General features: G+C 41.5%; 1 protein-coding gene across 1 annotated transcript in view; it reads right to left on the bottom strand.

Moving 5' to 3' along the window:
* LOC116710338 (receptor-type tyrosine-protein phosphatase F-like) overlaps positions 1-24,626 on the bottom strand; it is a 174,559-nt gene that overhangs the window by 88,325 nt on the left and 61,608 nt on the right. Inside the window, exons 7-9 of the mRNA XM_032549336.1 lie at positions 17,705-17,815; positions 10,809-10,820; positions 4,816-5,085 (exon numbers count right to left, since the gene is read on the bottom strand). Of these exons, the coding sequence (XP_032405227.1) occupies positions 4,816-5,085; positions 10,809-10,820; positions 17,705-17,815 (393 nt within the window). The remainder of the gene's footprint in view (positions 1-4,815; positions 5,086-10,808; positions 10,821-17,704; positions 17,816-24,626) is intronic.

The following is a 24,626-nucleotide window of genomic DNA, read 5'->3' as shown; positions in this document are numbered from 1 at the left end:
AAGTTACACAAGTTAATGTAACAAGTACTACCCATTTTCAACAGACAACATCAGTAGCCTATGGCAGTGGTCCCCAACCTTTTTATCACTGCGGACCGGTCAAGGCTTGGCCATTTTACTGTTGCCCGGAAGGGATGGGAAGGAGGGGGGGCCGTCAGATAAGGCATGTTGTCTGCATGTTGATGTGTCCACTAAAGCCTAGTTCACATGGCACAATTTAAATTTTTGCCCCGATTTTCCCCTTACGACAATCTCAGAACATTCAGAGTTCTAAGATTGTCGCTTGCGTAACCAATCATCCTGCAGGGTGCGGTGTGTTACGATCTAAAGTTGGGCATATGCAACATGTTGGATTGTCTTGGCCCTTTTATTGCAACGAGTGGGGTTTTCCTCGACTGGGAGCGAGGACTCTGCCTGTTGAATGCTACAGGTAGCCAATCAGAAAGCGCGGTGACATAAGCACGGACGGGAATCCCAAACAGCTGACATGGCGCAACCGAGAGTCCGGTGGACATCGGAGATGATGTGTGTTAACAGCATGAATGTTTATTCAGCATTTGGTACAAGGAATATCAACAGAAATGATATTTTCTGTTTCTAGTCTTTGCCTAGACTGAGAGTGTTTGGGAAGGCTGCTGTTTCTTTTCCACTCCTTTTTTCGTCTCGCCACAGAGACCAGATAGTTTGATCTATTTTTTATTTTATTTTTTAAAATTTTGGTTTTGTTTGTCCACTGTGAGGACAAACTGGAGGAACTCTTTAACCAGTTCCTCCAGTTAAAGAGGAACTGGAGCGAAACTGTTACCGCAGTTGATAAACCCGGTAACTTTTCAGCTATCCGTCATTACCGTGACATAAATATAAAGATAAGGCATTCAGTCAGGGCTTGATGCTGACACTAGCTACATGCATTGCAGGTAGATTGTATTTGTAACACTGCATTATTTTAATCGGGTGTGAAATCGGTTTTTGTGTGGTGTGTTGCTCCTGCAGTGTCGCTGGACACAGGAACCGACCGAACCTGTTGTACTTTTATCGGCTCTGTGGTCACAGAGGTTTGGAAAATCAGCAATTCAAAATTGTGCCGTGTGAACCAGACCTAAGACTCACAAGCTCTACTCTTCTCCTCTCGTCTCTCTGACTCTGGTCATTTACACATCCCTTCAAAATAAGATACAGATGCGCAGCAAAACCGAACATTTTACTTTCATGAAAATATTATTTTATAACGACAAATCCATGGGATCCCTGAGCTTGTTTCTCTGCTACAAGACGGTCCCATCTGGGAGTGATGAGAGACAATGACACCCGAAGTGTTGCTTATGCTCAGGGTGCTCATGGTTTCTATGTGGTGAAGGAGTTTGAAGGCTTAGCGAGCTTGTTAGCGAGCCGGTTGCCGCAGATTATGCCGAGCGGGCTTGGAATGGGGGAATCAATTACCGATCCAGGATAAATCCATCCTCCTGTCTTTTCTCGGGGCCTTTTCCCCTTCGCAATTAAACTTTCCAAAGACATCTGATCTGTTTCTTACTCATTTTGCTGCTTGTAGCAGGCTCAATGCTGGCGCTCAAGACGTACCAAGAGAATCCGGTTAAAGGATTTTCAAAATAAAAGATGCTCCAGATTCAGATAATACATAAAACGGAAATATTTAATTATTTCTTGTGTGGCCTGGTACCAATTGATCCACGCCCTGGGGGTTTGGGACCACTGGCCTATAGGCTACTTGTTAACAAGCTTATGGTGCTATATTGCACCATAAGCAGTATAGCATCTTTTATTAGCTAGTCGTCTTTTAGCTAACATAACCTGCATCCAACAGCATTACTCAACTCAGTCGAATAGTTTGGGGGGGAAACTGTGCAAAGTTCGTTTTTGCTCGTTTGCTGCCATAATTCTAACACAAACCTGAGTAGTTCTGCACAGGTGTAAGCCCAGCGCGAGCATCTTAGCGCTCATGTTGCATTTAAAGGTGGCATAGAAAAGCATGTTACAACATGTTAAAAATGATTAAACCGTTTTAACTGCCGAAAAAAAGTGACAGAAGGCACAGATATGGGAAGTGCGAAAGACCCTACTGTATCAAATCAGTATAGGAATAACAGAGAATTGGCCATTTTAAGGTAAAAATAACAAACAACTTCCAGTCCAGGGGGGCTTGGCTGACTATGTGGGCGGGCTATGCCCGCCCATTCCGCTGGGCCTGCCCAGAATGTGGGTCTGTCTGTCCTGCAAAGTTTATGTATGTGGTCACGGTTGGCTGGTGAGTTAATGATTAAAGAACTAGCGCTAACCACTCATCATGCAGGTTCAGCCCAGTGAGGAACTTTCGCGTTCTCCTCGTAGTTAGTTTATATTATTTTATTTATTTATTTTTTTATTATTTTTCTGGTTACATGATGCATCAAACCATATCAAATGCTTTGTCCACTTAGTCAACCAGACCGCGCAGAGATTTGAAAAACTCGTCCCATTAACTCCATCAACAAAACCAGTTTCTGTGAATGTTATTAAAAACTCAACAGACACAAAATGGAAGAGCTCCTAAAGCTACATTAGCAGCACTGAATTAAATCTCCCGTTTGTTGCACATTTCATACAGGGCCAGTCCAAAGCTGTATGAGGCCTTGAGCAAAATTTTAATTAGGGGCTCCATTTTTTGCTAAAAACATCAGCATCACTAACAGCTTATGGGTTAGATTTAGTGAAATCTGGGAGAGCGGAAATAGTTTAATTGGCCAACCTAAAGCAACATTTGACAATTCCAATAAACAAATGTTACATTTATGTACCTGTGGTCTGTGTTAAAATATTAGCATTTATGAGCCCCCTGAAGCTCTGGGGACCTTATGGAGCCACTGACTTAATTTGAATTAAACAGAAATGCAAATAATTAATATTCATTTTAATTGTATTTTTTGATTAGTTGTTTTTAAGACTAATTGTGGGTTTAAACACCGTTTTACTGGCAATGTCTTCTCGTAACATATATATTTACCCAGTCATATTTTTACATTTCCTGTCAACTTAAAATCTTTTAATACAAAAACACGGTGGACCGCCTCAATGGCCAGACCACCAGGCTTAGCAAGTTTTCTGGGGGAAACCCTGACATATATAACATATGTGAATAGGCCTGTCACGATAGCAAATTTTGCTGAGCAATTAATTGTCTCAAATATTATTGCGATAAATGATAATATTGTTTGAAGACCTTTTTACACTGATTTAATTGAAATGACATAATAATGCATGCGATTTCTTGTCAAAGATAGATACACATTTTCAAAAGAACACTTAACACTGGAACTGATAAACAAAATAAACAAAACAACCAAAAATAAAATGGATTCTCAATCTCCATTAACAAATAATGTACTTGAATAAAAACTAAACAACATAAAGCCAAAGCAGGGATGGGCAACTCCAGACCTCGAGGGCCAGTCTCCTGCAAGCCAAATAAATACTGCATTCAACCAAAAGAGTATGAAGTCTGTAAACTATGTTGCCCTATAGCAATAATTACATTTAAATAGAGAAGATGGGCCCATCCAACTACCTGATGCAATAGTTCACACTACACGATTTTTTGCCTTACGATCTTAGAACGTTGGGTGTTCTAAGATTGTCGCTTGCGATTTCGTAACCGATCAACCTGTAGTGTGTGGTGTGTCACGGTAGATTGTCGTGGCCGCTCCGATCCAAATAAAGGGGTTTTCCCCGACTGGAAGCATTAATGCAGCCTGTTGAATGTGACAAGTAGCCAATCAGAAAGCGCAGATTCCTCTGCGTGCTTTCTGAGGGGAAATTACAAAGGGGAATCCCAAACAGCTGACACTGCGCAACCCGAAGTCCAGCAGACATTGGAGATGATATCTGGAAACAACATTAATGTTTACTCAACATTTGTGTAAAGAATATAGAAATGACAAGGGGAGGAGTTGGAGCGAAATTGCTACCGCAGTTGATAAACCCGGTAACTTTTCGCTGTTCTTTGTTAACGTGACATAAATAGGTTATAATGATTTTCATTCAGGCAGGACTTTACACTGACACTAACCACCTTCATTTCATGTAGATTGTAGTAAAGCATTGATTAATGCCTGGTTTTAAAATTAGTTAACTGGACTTCTAGCCATTATTTTGTGCACATTGTTGGACACCACACGGCACGATCGAACCGTTATACCTAGGATTTCTGTCGGCTAATGTGTGGCCTCTCAGGTTTTGAAAACGGGCCAACAATCGGCCGACCACTCTAAGATTGTGTAGTGTGCGCTAGTGTGTTGGACCAGGGAGACATCTGAGAGTTGCAGGACACCGGCCCTCGAGGACCAGGATTGCATACCCCTGCTTTAAGGGATTGTGAAGTCAACTAAATGCTAAAAATAAGGTAGCTACTACATTTTAATTATATGCATTAAAAGTGCCTAGTGCCGATAACGTGTGTACGTTATCGTCCTATGTGTCCTATAAAGTCCTATGTGTATAGGACTTTAAAGGAGGAGTCTCAAAAGTCCCAGACCCTCCCCCCCGCCCGTCCGCCCCCCCTTTACTTTCAATTTGCATTGTGCTAAGAAATAGCACAATGTTGTTGGAGTCTTCATCTTATCTTTCCTTCTTAATGCTAGTCTGATATTGAAGAGGCCCCTACTTGTGAGGACAATATTGACATCATCTCATCGGGTCAGGGGTCAGACTCCGACTGACTCCGACTTGAAGGGATTGCTAAACATAGCACTGAATCGCTAGCTTTTTTGTTAACTAACTTTGGATGTGATGTCATGCTATTAACACAACTACATAGTTTCATACCTTTGACAAAGACTTGAGCTGTGGTCTCAATCCTACCCAAAGTTGAGATGGCAACACAGGTATAGTTAGCAGATTGTTGAATATTGGTAAGCTGCAGGATATTACGGCCAAGGGGTAGCTCATCCTCCTGGGTCAGCTCCACTTCATCACTCATCCACTTGACCAAAGGCATTGGAGAACCCACTGCCACACATGTCAGGTTGACACTGCCAGCAGGCATCACCTCACAATTAGTGGGTGGGATGGAAAAACGGGGAGGCACACGCCGGACTGTGGAGGTAACGACAGAAGGAATGAGAGGACATGATTCTGGGACATGTGAGAAACTATACGGCTAAGTGTAGGTGCTCAGGCTGTACTGTGCACTGCTGTATGTGAATTGTTGTGGTTAATAAACATGTATGAATATTAACGAGCGGATTAGCTTCAACCCTGATGGACAAATATTTCTTCCTGCGCAGTTGCCAAGTCTTCCCCAGCAGCCTGGCGGGCTCAGCAGACACAAAGTTCCTCCAGATGTTTGCTAATTGCTGCTGTCTAGTTTGTAGGAGTTGAATGGCAAAGTCGGGGAGAGGGCTGCTTCTTAAAGTGGAGGCTCAGCTTGGAAACCAAAGCTCTGAGGAGGAGCTTCATGGAAAAGGCTGCGCTCAGTAGCACTGATCACAAATGATGTAAAATTTGCTCATTAATATTCCAGTTGCCTGGATGTTCAGACAGAGTATAAACAAAATGCCAAAATCTGAAATGTTAGATGACAGTAGATGACGAGATCTCAGAAATTTCATTTCAACATGCTTCAGTATAGAAACACTGTTATAGAAACAGGAGTTTCTATAAGTGCCACATAAACTGCTTTGTTGTGGCTTTGTTGCCCAAGCTTTATGGGATAAGTTTTTCAGCTCTCGTACATACATATAGTATATTTTTCTTTTTCATATTCATATTTAAAAAAATTTATTATGCATTTATTTTTGCACCACTATATCAAAGCAATTTCCTAGCCTGTGAATCTGTTTACTGACAATGACAATAAAGTGATTCTGACTCATAAAAGGAAGTCACATTACACTAAAGAATGCATGTTGCTGGGGAGTAGATAAAACAGGTGACAACATTTCAGCTGTTTAATAGTTCCTTGTTAAGGTTTGAATTGTAGTTAGAATCCCAGTACTTTGCTAAATGTTAGTGCTTTAAAACAAATAAACTAACATTGTGCGTTATTTAACTTAAGGTTGAAAAACTCAAGAAGAATCAATGGAAGTCCATCCATTTTATCACTGGATCCACAGTGGTCTTCTGTTTATTTATTTTCTTGAGATTGATTTTCTTTGAATGTCTTTCCTGTTTAAAACTGCTATTTTCCCCATGTCTCTATTTATGAAAATACTGTTAGACAGGAAGAAATATAACAAGAAGGCAAAGCAAAAGTTTGTGAAGTGACTTTGTCCAATTGTGAAGTGTCAAATCTGTGATGGACACCGTTTTCATCAATAATAATGATGAATATCATTAATAATAATTTAGTACTATTAATCAAGCTGTGAAGTTTGGTTAGTATGCTGTTACAAAAAAACAAAGCGGCAAGGACAGACTTTTGTCACTTATTTAGTACAGATGGATGATGATGCTTTCTAAAAAAAAGTGAAAAACGATAACTTACCACCCAGTCTCACTGCTACAACTTTTTTAATGAATTTAAAAATGAGGTGATGGCAAGTTCAGTGCCTTCTTTAATCAGAAGATGAATGGATCAAATTCAGCTGAATGTGGAGGAGCATGACAGTTTCTCTCTTTATCTAACTACTTTCTAAAGTTAGTGATTGGACAAACAGGAACAATCCTTTGTTAATTCTGATTAAATTTGGCCTATCTGTGTCCTTTTAAAGCAACCACTAGACTGAATCTGTTACCCGACAACCTTGGATGAACTTCTGGTTCAAAAGCACTGTCATCCAATCAGTGATTTCTCAGATCACCAACTGGGACATAACCCTTTCTGTTTTGTTAATGTTGTTGTGTTTTTGTAATTTGAAATTGTGCTTTGTTAATGTAGTGTTTTCAATTTGTTGTTGTGTTTTTGTAATTTGTATTTCTGCTTTCAATTTGCTGAAGTAGTTTGAACCTCAAGGCCACCATATAATAATGTTGGGATGCCTATTTTTAGAAGTTTTTTTTTTTACTTATAGTTATAAGTAAATGTTAGGGTTGTTTTTAAATGTTTTTAACCTCTCTACAAATCCTTTGAGGCTTTATGCAAAATCTTAGCAAAACCTCTCCACAAATCGACAGGGCCCTCCCTTGCCCTAAAGAAAAATGCAGACCATGTACATTTTGGAGAAGACAGAGACCCACTAGACTGACAATAGAAAACATCAGGGGAATGGACGTTAAGATAGTGGACTCTTATAATTTCCTGGGTACTCACTTGAACTGGAGAGGTTGAGACGTACCTGGAACACCTCACCAGGGAGGTGTCCAGGAGGCATCCTGACCATCTGGTCAGGATCCACCTGGACTGGCTCCTCTCGATGTGAAGGAGCAGCGGCTCTACTCTGAGTCTCTCCCGGATGACTGTGCTTCTCACCCTATCTCTAAGGGAGAGCCCAGACACCCTACAGACAAAACCCATTTCGGCCGGTTGTATCCGCGATCTCGTTCTTTCGGTCATGACCCAAAGCTCATGACCATAGATGAGGGTGGGAACGTACATCGACCGGTAAATCGAGAGCTTTGCTTTTTGACTCAGCTCTCTCTTCACCACGACGGACCGGTATAGCACCCGCTTCACAGCAGACGCTGAGCCAATCCGCCTGTCGATCTCCCGCTCCCTTCTTCCCTAATTTGTGAACAAGATTCCAAGATACTTGAAGTCCTCCATTTGGAGCAGGACACCCCCCCCGCCCCCCTCCTGGAGAAGACACTCTTCCCTTTTCCGGCTCAAGACCATGGCCTCGGATTTGGAGGCACTGATCCTCATCCCGGCCGCTTCACACTCTGCTGCAAACTGCCACTGCGAGAGCTGCAGATAATGACCCGATGAAGCCAATAGGACCACATCATCCGCAAAAAGCAGAGATGCCATCCTAAGGCCACAAAAAAGAATCCCCTCAACACCTTGGCTGCGTCTAGAAATTCTGTCCATGAAAGTAATTAACAGAATCGGTGACAAAGGGCAGCCCTGGTGGAGTCCAACTCTCACCAGAAATGAGCCTGACTTACTGCTGGCAATGCGAACCAAACTCTGACACCGGTCATACAGGGACCTGACAGCCCATATCAAAGGGCCCGGTACCCCATACTCCCGGAGAACCCCCCACCGTGTCCCTCGGTTGAATGCCTTCTCCATGTCCACAAAACACATGTAGACCGGTTGGGCAAACTCCCATTCACCCTCCAGGACCCTGCTGAGGGTGTAGAGCTGGTCCAGTGTTCCACTACCAGGACAAAAACCACACTGCTCGTCCTGAATCTGAGGTTCGACTATCCGACGGACCCTCCTCTCCAGGACCCCTGAATAGACCTTGCCAGGGAGGTTTAAGAGTGTGACCCCCATATAATTGGAGCACACCCTCCGGTCCCCCTTTTTGAACAGGGGGACCACCACCCCAATTTGCCAATCCAGGGGAATTGCCCCCAATGTCCATGTAAAATTGCAGATTCACGTCAGCCAACACAACCCTATAACATCCAGAGCCTTAAGGAACTCCGGGCGAATCTCATCCAACCCCAGGGCCCTGCCACCGAAGAGCTTATTAACCACCTTGGTGACCTCGTCCCCCGAGATTGGAGAGCCCAACCATGTACATTTTGGAGAAGACAGAGACCCACTAGACTGACAATAGATAACATCAGGGAATGGACGTTAAGATAGTGGACTCTTATAAGCTGAGCCTGAGTCCCCAGCCTCAGCTTCCTCAATGGAAGGCATGTTGGTGGGATCGAGGAGGTCTTCGAAGTATTCTGCCCACTGGCCCACAAGTCGAGGTCAGCAGCACAGCATCCCCACTGTAAACAGTGTTGGTGCTGCACCGCTTCCCCCTCCTGAGATGCCGGATGGTGGACCAGAATCGCCTTGAAGTCATGCGGAAGTCTTTCTCCATGGCCTCTTCAAACTCCTCCCACGCCTGAGTTTTTGCCTCAGCAACCACCTGAGCCGCATGCCGCTTCACCCGCCGGTACCCATCAGCTGCTTCCGGAGTCCCACAGGCCAAAAAGGCCTGATAAGACTCTTTCTTCAGCCTGACAGCATTCCTCACTGAAGGACTCTAAGGACTCCAAGAAGGGTGGGTAATCTGAACTGTCATTCGGCCTGTAAGCACAAACAATAGTCAGGACCCATCCCCCCACCCATAGGCAGAGGGAGGCTACCCTCTCATTCACCGGGGTAAACCCCAACGTACAGGCGCCGAGATGGGGACCAACAAGTATGCCCACTCCTGCCCAACGCCTCTCACCGTGGGCAACTCCAGAGTGGAAGTATGTCCAGCCCCTCTCAAGGAGACTGGTTCCTGAACCAGAGCCATGCATCGAGGTCAGACCGACTATTTCTAGCCGGAATCTCTCAACTTCACACACTAGCTCCGGCTCCTTCCCCACCAGAGGTGACATTCCACGTCCCAAGAGCCAGCTTCTGCAACCGAGGATTGGACCGCCAGGGCCCCCTCCCTTGGCCGCCACCCCTCACATGTTTCACCCGACCCCTTTGGCCCCTCTCATAGGTGGTGGGCCCATGGGAGGGGGGACCCATGTTTCCTCTTCGGACTGAGCCCGGCCGGGCTCCATGGGTAAAAGCCCGGCCACCAGGCGCTCGCTATCGTGCCCTCCCTCCAAGCCTGGCTCCAGAGTGGGGCCCCGTTGACCTGCGTCCGGGCGAGGGAACACAAAGTCCAAAGTTCTTGTCCATCATCGAGGTCTTCAGGCTGCGCTTTGTCTGGTCCCTCACCTAGGACCTGTCTGCCTTGGGTGACCCTACCAGGGGCATAAAGCTCCAGCCAGCATAGCACCTAGGATCATTGGGGCACTTAAGTCAGTCCACCACAATAAGGTGGCCGCCCAAGAAGAGGCATTTTTTTCAGACTATTTTAACAGACTATTTAAAATAAGTGACAATAAAGTATGTGCAATAACAGAGATATGTTATTTAAATTAGTAAAACTGTGCAAATAACTGTGCAGGATGTATCTGAACACTTATTGAGTTTGCTGGGAGCAGGGATGGTTAGACTCTAACAGCTGCTGGGAGCTTTAGCACAGCACAGTTCAACACATTAGCTCTAGTTCAAAGTTGAGACACAGGAGAATTGTAGAAATAATAGAAATATCTCCCTTTTCATGTATGACTTAGTTGTATCACTGGAGAGCACATTTTGCAACAGGATGCTGCCGGCAGCTGTTACAACCATCACTGCTCCCAGTAAATATACAAGGTACATTTTTGTTATTCCTGAAATTATTATACATGGTCTCATTTTCCAGTATAATTAACAAAGAGAAACTTGTCATTTTGCACTTTAACTTTTGCATTGCTTCTTGCTTATGTAACCTGGGTATTCTTTTTAAGTCAGTCCTTCAATTAATTATTTAATCATTCAATCAGTTGATCAGACAGTCGTATTCACAAAGCACTGCTATACAAAATGAGCAACACAAGGTGGTTGACCCATTAATAATTAATGCATCAACACTTGATATGAAGCATTCAGTTGAGAATAAGTTTACATGGAAATCGTTTTTAAAGAGGCTCATTTTACAAACATTACATAGAAAAGCTACAAAGATCATTATTTTTCACATAACATTACAAGGTAACAAGGGGCAACAAGGAGCCCTAGAAGCAGGTCAAAGAAAGTGGGCATTAGTTTAGTTATAGAGTAGATTAAAGTCCTGTGTAAGTGGCTGGGACGGGCCTGGGGCGCCTAGCAAGATGCTGGCACAGCACGGCTCCAGTCTGCCAGGGATTGAATTTAGGAGGGAAAGGAGTGAAAAATAACCAACCTTCTCGCTGATCTGAGCAGTTTGGAAAGTAGTTTAGAAGATGATGATGATGAGGACAGTGTAGAAGACAGTGATGATGAGGTTTGTGCAAAATTGAAATAGAAAAGAGAAAAGGGGAAGACAAGGAAAAACACAGTAAAGAGGCAAAAATATGCTTTTCAAAGAATAATGAAAAAGTTTGCAAAAGCAGAACAATAGAATTTGCACATGAAAAGATTTTTTTTCTGAAAGGGCAATGACAATCCAATACTTATTAAATGTTATTAAATTACACACCACCAAGATGACACTTGATATGAAGCATTCAGTTGAAAAGTTGGCAGTTGATTTGTCAATCTTTTGTGTTGAAAAAAAACTGCAGTAGAACTCTTTATGTATCTGTCATATTAGAACATGCCTGAAATAAAAAAATATATTAAAAGGGTATGGGGAATAAAGGACAATAGTGGGACCCACAGACATCACAGTTCAAGTCTCAATTTCTTTCTTTTTCTTTTTCCTAGAAAGAAAACTGACTTCAGTCCATCACTTTGTTCCATCACTCAACCTCCCATTATTTAAGCACTTCATTGTCTATCACTACTCGCTGGTCCGTCTCATCACTGCCCCCGTCTCTCTACTCTACTCTCTACTTGTTTAATAGTGAGCTCCTCGTGTCCACAGTTTAGCTTTGTTTTTAGATTTTCTTGTACCCTGGATTTTTGCATTGTGCAAGTTGGTTCCTTTCTTTTATTAAACATAATCTACAGAGCTTCATCGGGGCCCCCCTTCCCTCCATTCAGGACATTTCATCCCAGCGCTGCGGGTCCCGAGGCCGAAACATCGTCAGTGACCCCTCACACCCCCACCATGGACTGTTCTCCCTGCTGCCCTCTGGAAAGAGGTTCTGCAGCATCCGGTGCAGGTCCACCAGGTTCCGAAACAGCTTTTTCCCACTTGCCATCAGACTGCTGAACTCTTAACTGGACTGCACTCAAAAACTGGTCTCCACTTCATACCTTGCACATGTACATAGCTAAATAACTTCTATTTTACTGTCATTTCTGCACTTTATATTTTATATTTATATTTATATTTATATTCCGGAGTAACCTCATAACATTGGAACCTCAAAACATTGTTCTGAGCCGTATGCAATGAAATTTAGTTCTGTGTACACCCTGTGCATGCAAAATGATAATAAAGTCAGTCTAAGTCTAAGTCTAAGATGGAGATACTGCTGGTCAGCAGGCTCTCAGTGGTTCCTCTGTACAAGGTGGAGAGGGTGGAGGGAAGCCCTTTTCATTTGTCTCAGAAAGTGCAAGCGCTGCTGTGACTTTTTCACCAGGGAAGTGATGTGAGGTGTCCAGCTGAGGTTGTCTGTAATGTGAACCCCCAGGAACTTAGAGCTGCTGACGAACTCCACTGCTTTCTCGTTGATGAGGAGTGATGTGTGGTTCGGTCGAGACCGTCTGAAGTCGACAATGATCTTTTGTCTTGTCGACATTCAGAAGCAGGTTGTTTGTTCTACACCAGTTCACAAGATGCTGTATCTCTTTTCACTTCATTGTTGTCCTGAATGAGTCCCACAATTGTTGTGTTGTCTGCATATTTCATGATGTGGTTGGTGTTAAACCTGGGATGACAGCCGTTGGTCATCAGGATTGGTGGAGCTGCAGCAGTAGGCAGAGTGCGAATGCCAGACAGCTCTAGCTGTCATGGCTGGCGACCCGCTGCCTCCAACATCGGATATTCCATTCTTCCTCTCCACCACCCAGCTCCAGCCTCTCCTTCACCTCTCGTCACCGCTGCAGCAGTCTTTTCGTCTCTAGCCGCCGCTGCCAGCCCGCATCCAGTCGTATGTTGTTAGGACCTGAAACTTTCTGCACCTTTCCCAGGGATTTTCGCACAGCAGATGTTTCGAGCCTGAGGCCCTGTTCCTCAGGGTGAGGGGTAGCTTTCCTTGCAGGGGTTTTATTGAGGGTTTCAAATCTTCCAAAGAAATTGTTGAGCTCATTAAGGAAGTTAATCTCACCTTGGCAGGGTGAAGATGTGGTTCTATAATCAGTCACAGACTGGATGCCCTGCCACAGTTGTCTGGTGTTGCATCATGAAAAAAAACTTGGATCTTTTGACTGTAGGCATGTTTTACTGCCTAATCTAAGTGTGGTCATGTCACCAGATTAGAAAGCAACATTATGCTCCTTCAGTTTAGTATGTCCCTCCTTAGTCATACAAGGTTTCTGGTGTGACTATTGATTTTGTTGCTGTAACCACCTCCATAAACCACTGGATATAGTTTGACTGAGATGCTGCATACTCCTCCACGTCCGTGTGTTGGTTGTGCATAGCGGCCTCTCTGAACATGCCCCAGTCTGCACTCAAAACAGTCCTGCAGTGCAGACATGGCTCCCTCAGGCCACACTCTCACCTTCTTCCCCACAGGCTTTTGTCTGGTGAGCAGGGATTGGTATGCTTGGATGAGCATAACCGAAAGATGATCTGAAGAGCTGAAATGGGGGTAGGGGTAAGACCTTCTTGATGTCGGTGTGGACCAAATCCAGTGTGTTTTCCCCACTGTCCGGAAAATTCACGTGTTGATGGAAATTAGAAAGAACTGTCTTTATGTTAGCCTGGTTAAAGTCTCCAGCAACAATAAAAACACCCTCCAGGTATATGGATTGTCTGCCACTGATGGTAAAGAGTACTCAGTGCTTGGTTGATGTTGGCACTGGGTGGGTTGTAGACAGCAAAAATAACTAGACTAGATTTAAAACCTTGATTTTTAATTATGCTCATAGTCTGGCTAAGGTGTCATGATTCTTGGTTGTTTGGGTTTTGGTTTGTGGTTTTTGTCATGATGCATAGTTTTTACATTATTAGTTTTTTTTCTGGAAGGTCTGTTTTCATAAATTATTCTGCCATTCCCCTTCCTGAATAGTTTCTTATGGTGTTAGTTTATTCTAGTTTAAGTTTTTTCATAGTCTGTTTCTTTTACTTCTTGCTTATCAGGTTTTGTCACAGGTAAGGTAATTTTATTTATATAGCACATTATATAGCACAACAAAGCAATTCAAAGTGCTTTACATGAATTCAAAGGAAATACAAACAATCTAAGTCATGTCACTCAGCTGTTTCATCTGTTATTTAAATTCCTGGCTTTCCTTTTTTCATTGCTGGATTCTGTGTTCTGTTTTGCTGAGTTTCTTGCTCATGCTAACCCTATGCCTGTACCTTTTTAAGAACTTCAGCTGAAGGTCTGTGTCACTTTAGCTAATTCCGGTTGTCTGTACTTTGGTCTCCCAACACCTAAGCTATTTATGTAGGCAGCCAGTGATGGCATAGTTACTTTGAAAAAGTAATTTTTACCAGATTACTGATTACTCCTTGAAAAAGTAATTTAGATTACTGATTATTTGATTTGGAAAGTAACTAAGTTAGATTACAAGTTACTTTATTAGTTACTTTCAGCAGCTGCTGACAACAACCCTCCGCCACTTCAATATAAAAATTACATTGAGCTTTGCCAATATTTACTTAATTATTTTATTTTACAATGTTAACATCAACAATGTATCTCCACTTTTACAATGGAACTGAAGGGGGGGTTGTTTAATGGTTACAACAGTCAAAAAAAAAAACCTGTAGTAATTTTTGTGTGTCTGTGTGTGTTCCACTATTCTCTGGTAGACTCTAAATAGGAAACTGTGGAGCATACTCAGAAGGAAGGCTGCCTTTTGGCCCTCTGGCCAATACCAGCAAGAATTTGATTCTAAATCCAGAATCTCTTGATTGTTCCACTCAGTTAAAAACTCAGGATTGGGGCAGAACCTTTTAGTCTGTGGCTCTTAAACTGTTCAATAGGTTGTCCATGCAGCATGTGTTTACTGTTTGTTTTTATTATTGGTTAATAATAATTATTGATTCATTTATGATAAATAAATACATGTTTTTTTATTTATTTGGAACAGACCTTCCAGACTCTGTTGTTTATACTGCTACATTCAAAACCAAGACAGTGTCACTTCACTCATTACAATCTCCATTACAATCATTATCAGACTTCTAGCATCAATTGACCAGACCTTTCTCTAATTAGGTCAGTCACTTTAACCCTTTCAGGCATAGTTGTCACTACAGTGGACAGCTATCTAAAAACTATTTCCTTGTGCTTCTTTTTTATGTTATAAATGCACACAGACCACTGAAGTGGACACTAATGCATCACTATCAACTACTGGTCATCAACTGCAAATGCAAGAAATTATTTTTGTTAAATCCAATATGGCTGACAGACAAAAATGCATGCCAACCAGCCCTGTCCCTCCTTCGACTGTAGACGACTCTTGCAGGTAAAAAAATTATTGTGACATCAGATAACCCCTAAAGAACAATACTACTTATGTATTTTTCAAATAACTTTGTATTTGGAGAAAATTACAATTGATCACTTAAAAAAAAATGATTTAAAAAAAACTTTTTTTTCTACCTTATTTTATGCCTTAAGAAAAAAAAATTTGGAAAAAAATCCTGATGCAAAGGATCATAGTTTATGCATGAAAGGGTTAAAAAGAGTGATTATTTATGTAATCACTTATTTTATGGTAATGTTTATGTTGTCATTATGTTTGTAGAAATCAGTTTTCAGTTAGATTTTTTTATTGCAAAAGCTTGTTCATCATTACTGATTTGGATAAAGCATGCAAGCATTCACCTATGTAAGCAATTTCACTGAAATTCAGGCTGTTTTAAAAAATAAAGTTAAATTAATGTGATCCACAGTTCAAAATCAAGGCCAAAGACCATTTAATTCTGCTCCCGACATTGACTACAATCATAAGTTAAGACCAGGTAAAAAATAATTAAAAGGGACAAAGAAGCATGAACCTTTAGGATAAACATTTCTAATTGTGTCAATATGACATTACAGATATTTTCAAGTTAAATCACAGCAAATGTTGAAGTTGCAGACCTTGAGAAGATGCAACAGTTCTAGCAGAGTACTCAATGTGGAGAGATACTATGAAGGGAAATTATAAGGTTATGGGTTAGGGTTAGGGTTCTGGCTCTGTACTGGGACTAAGGCTGGAGTCCCTGGAAACTGTGGCGGAGAGGAGGACACTGAAGAAGGTTCTGTCTATTATGGACAATAAACAGCACCCTCTCCACCACATAGTGGACAGACAGCGGAGCACCTTCTCACATAGGCTGCTCCTGTCGTAGGGACAGATACAGGAAATCCTTCCTGCCACATGCCATCTCACTGTACAATAAAAGCTAAATCATTGTTCTGCACTAATCAGTCCAATTTTGCACAACTGCACTGTGGCACACTTGCTGTACATATATTTACATATACATACTGTATCTGCATTTTTTGAATCTTTGCAAGGACTGCTCTAAGTTGCTTTTTATATTGACAGCATGTTATATTTTATTTTTATTTTGTCTACAATTGCTACTCAGTGGTGGTTGTTGTGTGTCTTGTCTCTATGCTGCTGTAACTGCGAAATAATTTCCCTGCTGGGATGAATAAAGTAATTCTATTCTATTCTATACCTCAGGCTCCTTGAAAGGACAGTCTTCTGATGCTGCTTTTGTAGCTGCAGTTAGCTGCCTAGCCCATTAGTGTTACAAATACCACAGCTTATCTGCATTATTTCCAACATATGTCGCTTATTGGGACTTTTAAAGGTGTTACATCAGTCTGCGTTTCCCCATCGATATGTGTTCCCCCTACAGTTCTGTCCAGGCAGCAAAAATATGCAGGTATAATGAAAGCATATTCAGTGTTTTAAGTGTTCTGGCATACAGTTTATTGTAAATTTAACATCACAGCTTACCTGGAATTCTTTCCAGTGTACATTGTTTACCTGGACTTTTACAGATGTTATGTCAGTCTGCCAATCCCTATCAATATGTGTTCCCCCTCCAATGAGCTTGTAGCAAAAACATGCTGCAAAAACATGCATGTTTATTGGACGCTAGCTTCTGGCCCATAACTGGAGCATTCTGCTCTCACACAGGATGACTATGAAAACTGTGAAGGCTCAAACATTCTTCTCTCTGCAAGTCCTCCAAACAGGTAAAAAGTAAGATCATATTTTTTAAAGTACCAAAGGCTTGATGAGGCCAGAAAAACTGAATTCTCAACATTTTCTCTAATGTTGAAAAAAAAAATATTGTAATGACGCCAACACCGCAGATGTAGTCCCGCCGAACAGGGTTTATTAGAATAAGTACAAGCTGCTATTCCTGAGGCTGCAGCTCACCCCTCTAACAAACTGGTACATTCAACAGGTAGCTTCGCTGCTAACACAACTCTCAACTCTTTCCACTTCCAGTCCTGGTACTGCCGATCCCCCGCCCACATGACAGGCCTATCACATGTGAGTGGGAGTCAGCAGAGTCAGACAGGGGAAGCCCATAACACTTTACACATAACCATATGGAGCCCAGCAGAGCTAAAACACAGAATCGGTACAATATTTTCCAAAAGGAAACCAAACACTGCCCATTTTGTTTGTCTTGTCACTACTTTGTTTTTAAGGAGTTTTACTTTTATGTTTATTTTTTTGTGTTATTTTTCATGTCCATGTTAACATCATGAGGCTTGGTGTTAATAAAAGTGGCTCCATCACATGTTAAAATCATGGATTTTAGTTAGATCTGAGTTTGTTCTTTACAGTTTCTGTACAATAAAACTATTGATCTATTGATCAGTAGACAGAGGTATGTAAAACTATCACTTATGTTTCAGTCCCATATTTGTATGACATTAAGTGGAGTACCAGAACTTGTTTCCACTTATTGTACTGAGCACCGAGTTGAGAAACCAGAGCAGATACCACTTCTGCTCTACCAGAACTAGTAATGTGAATTGCAGTAAGAATGGGTAATTCAGCCTGAAATCTTACCTCGAACATAAAGGTTAGCAGGACTAGAAAAGCGAGTGCCAGCGCTGTTCACAGCTACACACTCATACTTGCCCTGGTCAGACTCATCACTGTTTTCAATCTGAAGTGCTCCTGAGAAGAGAGGCAAATATATTATAATTCAGATCAACATTACATACTGATATACATGCACATAAATACAAAGACTTTAATGTTTGAAGTGTCATAGACAAAACTTTGAAACTATGCATAAATTGTTAGCATACATTTTAGAGCAGCACCAATATTAATATCTGTATCCTTCCGATATTGACAAATATTCCAGATCGGGTTTAGGGCCCGATCCATAAGAGCTGATCTATTCAATCTAATTATGCTATGTGCTCTGCTGAAGTGTGGTCCACGGCAATGTAAAGTATATGATATATACATATTTAACCGATATTTGCACACTTAGCCGTATGTTACGTTAGCCGTAACCAGAATTTGAAATTAATTTAAATGTCAAATTTTACTTTATTTTGAAAAACTAATACCCAGCATAACACCGGCTCCTGCCTGTTCAGCCTGTTTCAAGGGTTGTAAGGGAAAACCCAGAGTTGATTATTATACCAGGATTTATTAGCTATTTACATGCTTTTACTTTGGTTTTGGACAATATGTTTCACTTTGTAAGTAAGCACCTGGCTCATTAACATCTCAATGGTCACTGGTAAAAGGCATTAGAACAAAAGATGCTTTGGAGATGACAACATCCACCATAAAAGACACCGGTAAAAAGAAAACGCCAGGACTACTTCCTAACTTATATGATAGGAGAAATTCATATCTAAAGGAATAAGTTTGTTGAGGTTAGTTGCATAGCTTCCATTGTTTTTAGAACACTATTATTGGCATTGAACAGGAGCTGGGGGGAGCAGCACCTGTAACACCAAAAATAAAATAATTATTTACGTTGGGTCTTCTTCGGGCTCAAGGAAAACATTGTCTAACATATTATATATTTTTTAAACTTATTTGAGGAAATCCCAAGTCGTTCCCAGCCAGCTTAGAAACCCTCTAGTATTTAGGTATGGTTAAATTCCACAAGGGCTCATGGTTCACAAATAATTCTATAACAAAAGCTAACAAGACAACAGCTCACAGCCTTAAAGCGTTCCAGGATTAGTTGAACATGTTGGCTTAAATATGTTGTAATTTTCCTATATGTTGTAATTTAACTAAAAAAATAGCTTTGTGATTCAGTGAACCCTCGCTATAACGCAGTTCACCTTTCATAGCCTCGCAGATTGTTTTGTGCAGTTTTTTTTTCACAGTGCATTGTGTTCTGCGTCCTGATTGGCTAAACAGTCTCCGCGCTTCTTCTCTATATACCGTAATGTGCCAGTAACGTTACAGTATTTAAATATACGTAATACAGGTTGGCAAATTTTGGCAAATATTTTTGCCCAGAAGAAAAAAGAGCGACAACTACCGATAATTATGTTCTTCTATCGTAAAAACACACCTGCACCACAGACTTCAGAAGGAAAAGACACTAGAGAGCGGAGTCAGGTCGCAACATCACAGTCAGAGGCACAGTGAAATACGCGAGTCACAGTTTGTCCTACTGTACTTCATATTGATGATTAAAATGATTATTTTACTGTAGTTATATGTAAGAAAGCATTACATTTGTTTAGGGTAATTGCGCAGTGCTTATCTAAGCACTGAGGGAAGCTGCAAACATGGAGAATGCTGAAGATGAATGACAAAGCTGTTGGAGTGATGCCGAGGGAATTCCCTGAGAATTGTGGTTGAACGTGATCTAAAAGGCTGAATGATGTCATAAATAGATTCTAGCGTCGAGGTTGCAAGTATGTGGGGGCTTGGAACGATGGATGAGCATAAAAAAATAAAAGCTAAGACTCAGAAATGAGGATGAAAAACTGGGAAAATAGAAGAAATAAAATTGCAGTGCAAGACATGATTGAGATTTGAAGTGGGTGATTTTGTGTAATAGCTGGACTGGACTGAACAAAGGCTCAGAGAGACAGCTTATCAGCAAGGGTGTTAAAATGACCAGGGCTATAACAAACAAAGATAATAAAATTGATTGATCCCAATTGATGACATGTAGAATTGGTGGAGGTTCGACTTTACTGTTCGAACAAGGTGGCTTATTGCGGAGAGCGACGATGAGGATCGCTTGCAGAAATGACCTCTCAGGAAACAGGTTACAGCAGTGGAACAGATTTCGTGAAATGCTGAGGATTCGAGCTGCTGAAATGAAGGTTGATGCTGAACCAGCTACATTAGAGATTCACCCCCAAAAAGGGCCATGCACAACAGGCTGAATTAGAATAGAAAAATCTGAGAGGAGATGCCATCCTAGACTCCCAGCCATTAGGTGGTGCTGGTTCCACCCCTACTTAGGGTTGAGCATATGGGGCAGTAGTAAAACTCTACTTTAATTTTGGGATTTGAGGATTTTTTTTTTTACCCTCTGATGCATAAGTGGGTCCTTTTGGACCCGGTGAGGTCATCTTCATTACAAAGATATTGCAAAAAAAGTTTTCAGCACTTCATATTCCAGGTATTCCTCAACAAACATGTTATTAATATCATGCAATTAAAATTTTTAACTTACCTTTTACACATTTTAAGAAATAGCATGTTTTATATTACTACCCCTTTCTTCCATAAGTGGGTCAACAATGATCCTCATTCATTTCCTATGGAATATAATGGGAATCTTTGTTTCTTACCAGTTGTGTCTGTCAGGAACACATTTTATTTTGTGAACCATATACACCCCTAAGTCTCACCCCTGAATAATAATATTTTACACAGCAAGAACTTTTACATGTAATTATCTTTATTTTTACCTCACATATGTGTGTGTGTGTTGATCATCAGTGCTGTGACAGTGTTATTGTCACTAATCAACCTATTAGCCTTCTTTGAAGTTAGCTATCTAACCAAGCTAGCTAACATTACTGCCTACACTTTATTGTGCACGTGTATTATTTGTGTGTGTGTCTGACACCCTGGATGAGAAAACCCATAGAGAAAATGTGTTGAATGACACCAAAACCTGTTGATCAATGTGTTCAAGGTTCTTTCTTTTATTATCTCAATAATAAATAAAATAAAAATTCATAGCTATATAAATAAATGAACTGAAAAAGAATAGAGTGCCTTCTCTGGGTCAGGGAGGATGTCCTGTCCCAAGTGGAGCGGGACAACAACAGACAGCACCCACTTCACTGCAGACGCTGCGCCAGTCTGTCAAGCTGAAGAGAGAGCTGAGCCAAAAGTCGAAGCTCTTGATTTACCGGTCTAAGTTCCTACCCTCATCTATGATCATGAGCTTTGGGTCATGTCCGAAAGAACAAGATCAAGGATACAAGCGGCCAAAATTAGTGTTAGTTTGTTAGGGTGTCTGGGCTGTCCCTTAGCGAGAGAAGCTCAGTCATGTGGGAGGGAATCAGAGTAGAGCTGCTGCTCCCTCATGTCGAGAGGAACCCATTTGAGGTGGCTCGGGCAATCCTGGTCAGGATTCCTCCTGGACGCCTCTCTGGTGAGGTGTTCCGGGCACGTCCCACCGGCAGGAGGCCCCGGGGACGACCCAGGACACATGTTTCTCGGCTGGCCTGGGAACGCCTTGGGATTCCCCCGGAGGAGCTGGAACAAGTGGCTTCTTTGGCTCTTCCCCACAACCTTACCCCGGATAAACGGAAGAAGATGAATGAATGGATGGATGGATAAATAAATGCACATACACACAGCACAATAGAATACAGATGGCAATGTTAGCTAGCTTGATTAGATAAGATAAGATAAGATTTATTTGTCATTGTCATCAACAGATTACAACGAGATTGAGATTTGCTCGACTCGAGCAAATCTCAAGCTAAGCCGTTCAGTGATTTGTAAACTAACAACAGTATTTTAAAGTCTATTCTTTGAGCTACAGGGAGCCAGTGTAGGGACTTTAAAACTGGTGTTATGTGCTCTGTCTTCCTGGTTTTAGTGAGAACGCGAGCAGCAGCAATCTGGATCAGCTGCAGCTGTTTGATTGATTTGTTGGACAGACCTGTGAAGACGCTGTTGCAATAATCAATATGACTGAAGATGAACGCATGGATGAGTTTCTCTAGATTTTGCTGAGACATTAGTCCTTTAATCCTGGAAATGTTCTTCAGGTGATAGAAGGCCGACTTTGTGACTGTCTTTATGTGGCTCTGGAGGTTCAGGTCAGAGTCCATCACTACTCCCAGGTTTCGGGCCTGATCGCTGGTTTTCAGTTGTAATAACTGAAGCTGTGCATTGACTCTAGATCGTTCCTCTTTAGGTCCAAAAATAATAACTTCAGTTTTGTTTCTGTTCAGCTGGAGAAAGTTTTGGCACATCCACACATTTATCTGCTCTAAGCATCTGTTCAGTGTTTGGATGGGCTCTGAGTCACCTGGTGACATCGTAATGTAGAGCTGTGTGTCATCTGCATAGTTATGGTAGCTAATATTATTTCCTGTTATAACCTGAGCTAGTGGGAGCATATAAATATTGAATAAAAGGGGCCCTAGGATTGAACCTTGGGGTACCCCACATGTGACCTTTGACCTCTTTGATGAAAAGTTTTCAATTGAAACAAAGAAATCCCTGTTCTTTATGTAGGATTCAAACCAGTTAAGCACTGGACCGGAGAGTCCGACCCAACTCTCCAGTCAATTCAGTAAAATGTCATGGTCAACAGTGTCAAAAGCTGCACTGAGGTCCAACAGAACCAGCACTGTGGTTCTCCCACAGTCCGTATTTATATGGATGTCATTGAACACTTTTATGAGGGCGGTCTCTGTGCTGTGGTGAGCACGAAAACCAGACTGGTAGGAGTCAAAGCGGTTGGTTTTAGTTAGGAAGCTAGTTAATTGTTTACACACAGCTTTTTCAATAACTTTGCTGATGAATGGGAGGTTGGAGATCGGCCTGTAATTCTGTATTAGTGATTTGTCCAGATTGTTCTTTTTTATAAGTGGTTTGATTACTGCTGTTTTCAAAGCCTGGGGGAAAACGCCTGACGAGAGCGATGAGTTTACTATTTGGATCAGATCAGCAGCAATAACAGGCAGGATTTTTCTTAAAGAAATGTGTGGGTAAAACATCCAAACAGCAGGAACTAGAGCTTAGTTGACTTATAATTTCCTGTAGGGTTTTATAATTAAGTAGTTGAAATTGGGTCATTTTTCCTGTATTTGTTTTGTTTGGGCACAGCATTGGTAGTGACTTTATAGTGGATGCACAGATTAATGCCCTGATTTTTTGAATTTTCTTAGAAAAGAAGCAGGAAAACTGGTTGCAGGGTGCAATACATTGGAATTCAGGCGGCAACATCACAGGAGAGTTTGTGATTCTGTCTACTGTTGCAAATAAAGTTCGAGCATTGTTAATGTTTTTGTTTATGACATCTGCAAAGAAAGCCTCTCTTGCATGTCTTAGTGTTAAATGATAGTTACGTAGTCTTTCTTTATATATGTCACAATGAATGTGGAGTTGAGTTTTACGCCATTTTCGTTCTGCCCTACGGCAGAGTTGTCTTGCAGATCTAACTGTTTGTGCATTCCTCTATGGAGATTTCTTTTTACCAGACACAACCTTCATTTTAATTGGGGCAATGGAATCAATAATATCTGAAACTTTAGACTGAAAATCATTTACCAACGTATCTACATCATTACAGCTTAAGGGTGAGGAAGAAGAGTAGATTTGATTAAATGTTTCTGCTGTGTTTTCAGTGAGAGAACGTTTTGTGATGGTTGCTGTTTGTATAAGTGGGTTAAAAGATAAAGAACTTTCAAAGATAACAGCGAAGTGATCAGACAATGCGACATCAGTTACAGAGAGATTGGAAATATTCACACCCTTACTGATAACCAGGTCCTTGAGTGTGTGTTGCTTGTTTGATATGTTGTGTTAGACCAAAAGTCTCTAAAATATTAGCGAGCTTTTTTGCCTCTCTGTCTTGGGGGTTGTCAACATGAATGTTGAAATCACCGACAATTATTAAACAATCATAATCAATACATATAAGAGATAGAAGTTCATTCAAGTCAGTAAAGAAATTTTCCACAAAAGTTGGAGTTTTGTATAGAGTTACTGTCAAAGTTTGTTTGTGGCCTTTAACTTCAATTCCAAGATACTCAAAAGAGGTGAAGTGACCCAAAGAGATTTTACTACAATTTATGGTATTCTTAAATATTGAAGCCTCCTCCACACCTCCTCCTTTTTTGTGTTTTCTATTCTCACTGAAGAAATTGTAGTTAGGAGGCGCAGATTCAATTAGTACGATCGATTCATTATTATCATTTAACCATGTTTCTGTCAGAAACATAACATCGATATTATGCTCAGTGATGAAATCATTAATTAATAGAGCTTTAGCACAGAGAGATCTTGTATTTAAAAGAGCTAGTTTAAGTGACTTGGAGGCCAAGAGTTCTTCAGTCTGGGTTCCTTTAGGCAGGGGAACAGTCTGATGTTTGAATTAGGTCCCCTGTATTTTATGTTTCTGTTTCTTGGATCACTTTTTCTTGTAGTGATCCGGACAGGTAATGTCCAGTTCTGCAGTGCCGGGGGGCCAGACACATTCTGGAGCAAGAAGGGTGTAAAGATAAAGTCTGGACCCCGGCCTCAGACCTCAGAAATGCAGAGTGATGGATCCTCTGGGACGTTAGAGTCAGGTGGCTTAAATGAAGTGAGGTCTGCTACGTGAGCGCTAAGGAGAGACGTCCCAAGTACAACCTGTTGATTCATTCCATCTGTAAATTTAAGAAACTCTGGTCCAGAAGACATTTCTCCATGTGTATCTTGTGAATCCTGTGAATGAGTGGGTGAGCAGAGAGGGAGGGGGGAAGGAGGAAGGGAACCAGTCACTCCGTCTTCAGTCGATGTTGTATCAGCTTGT

The sequence above is a fragment of the Xiphophorus hellerii genome, chromosome 20 (genome assembly GCF_003331165.1).
Source record: "Xiphophorus hellerii strain 12219 chromosome 20, Xiphophorus_hellerii-4.1, whole genome shotgun sequence".
Lineage (NCBI taxonomy): Eukaryota > Metazoa > Chordata > Actinopteri > Cyprinodontiformes > Poeciliidae > Xiphophorus > Xiphophorus hellerii.
This window is presented reverse-complemented; position numbering and strand designations above follow the sequence as displayed.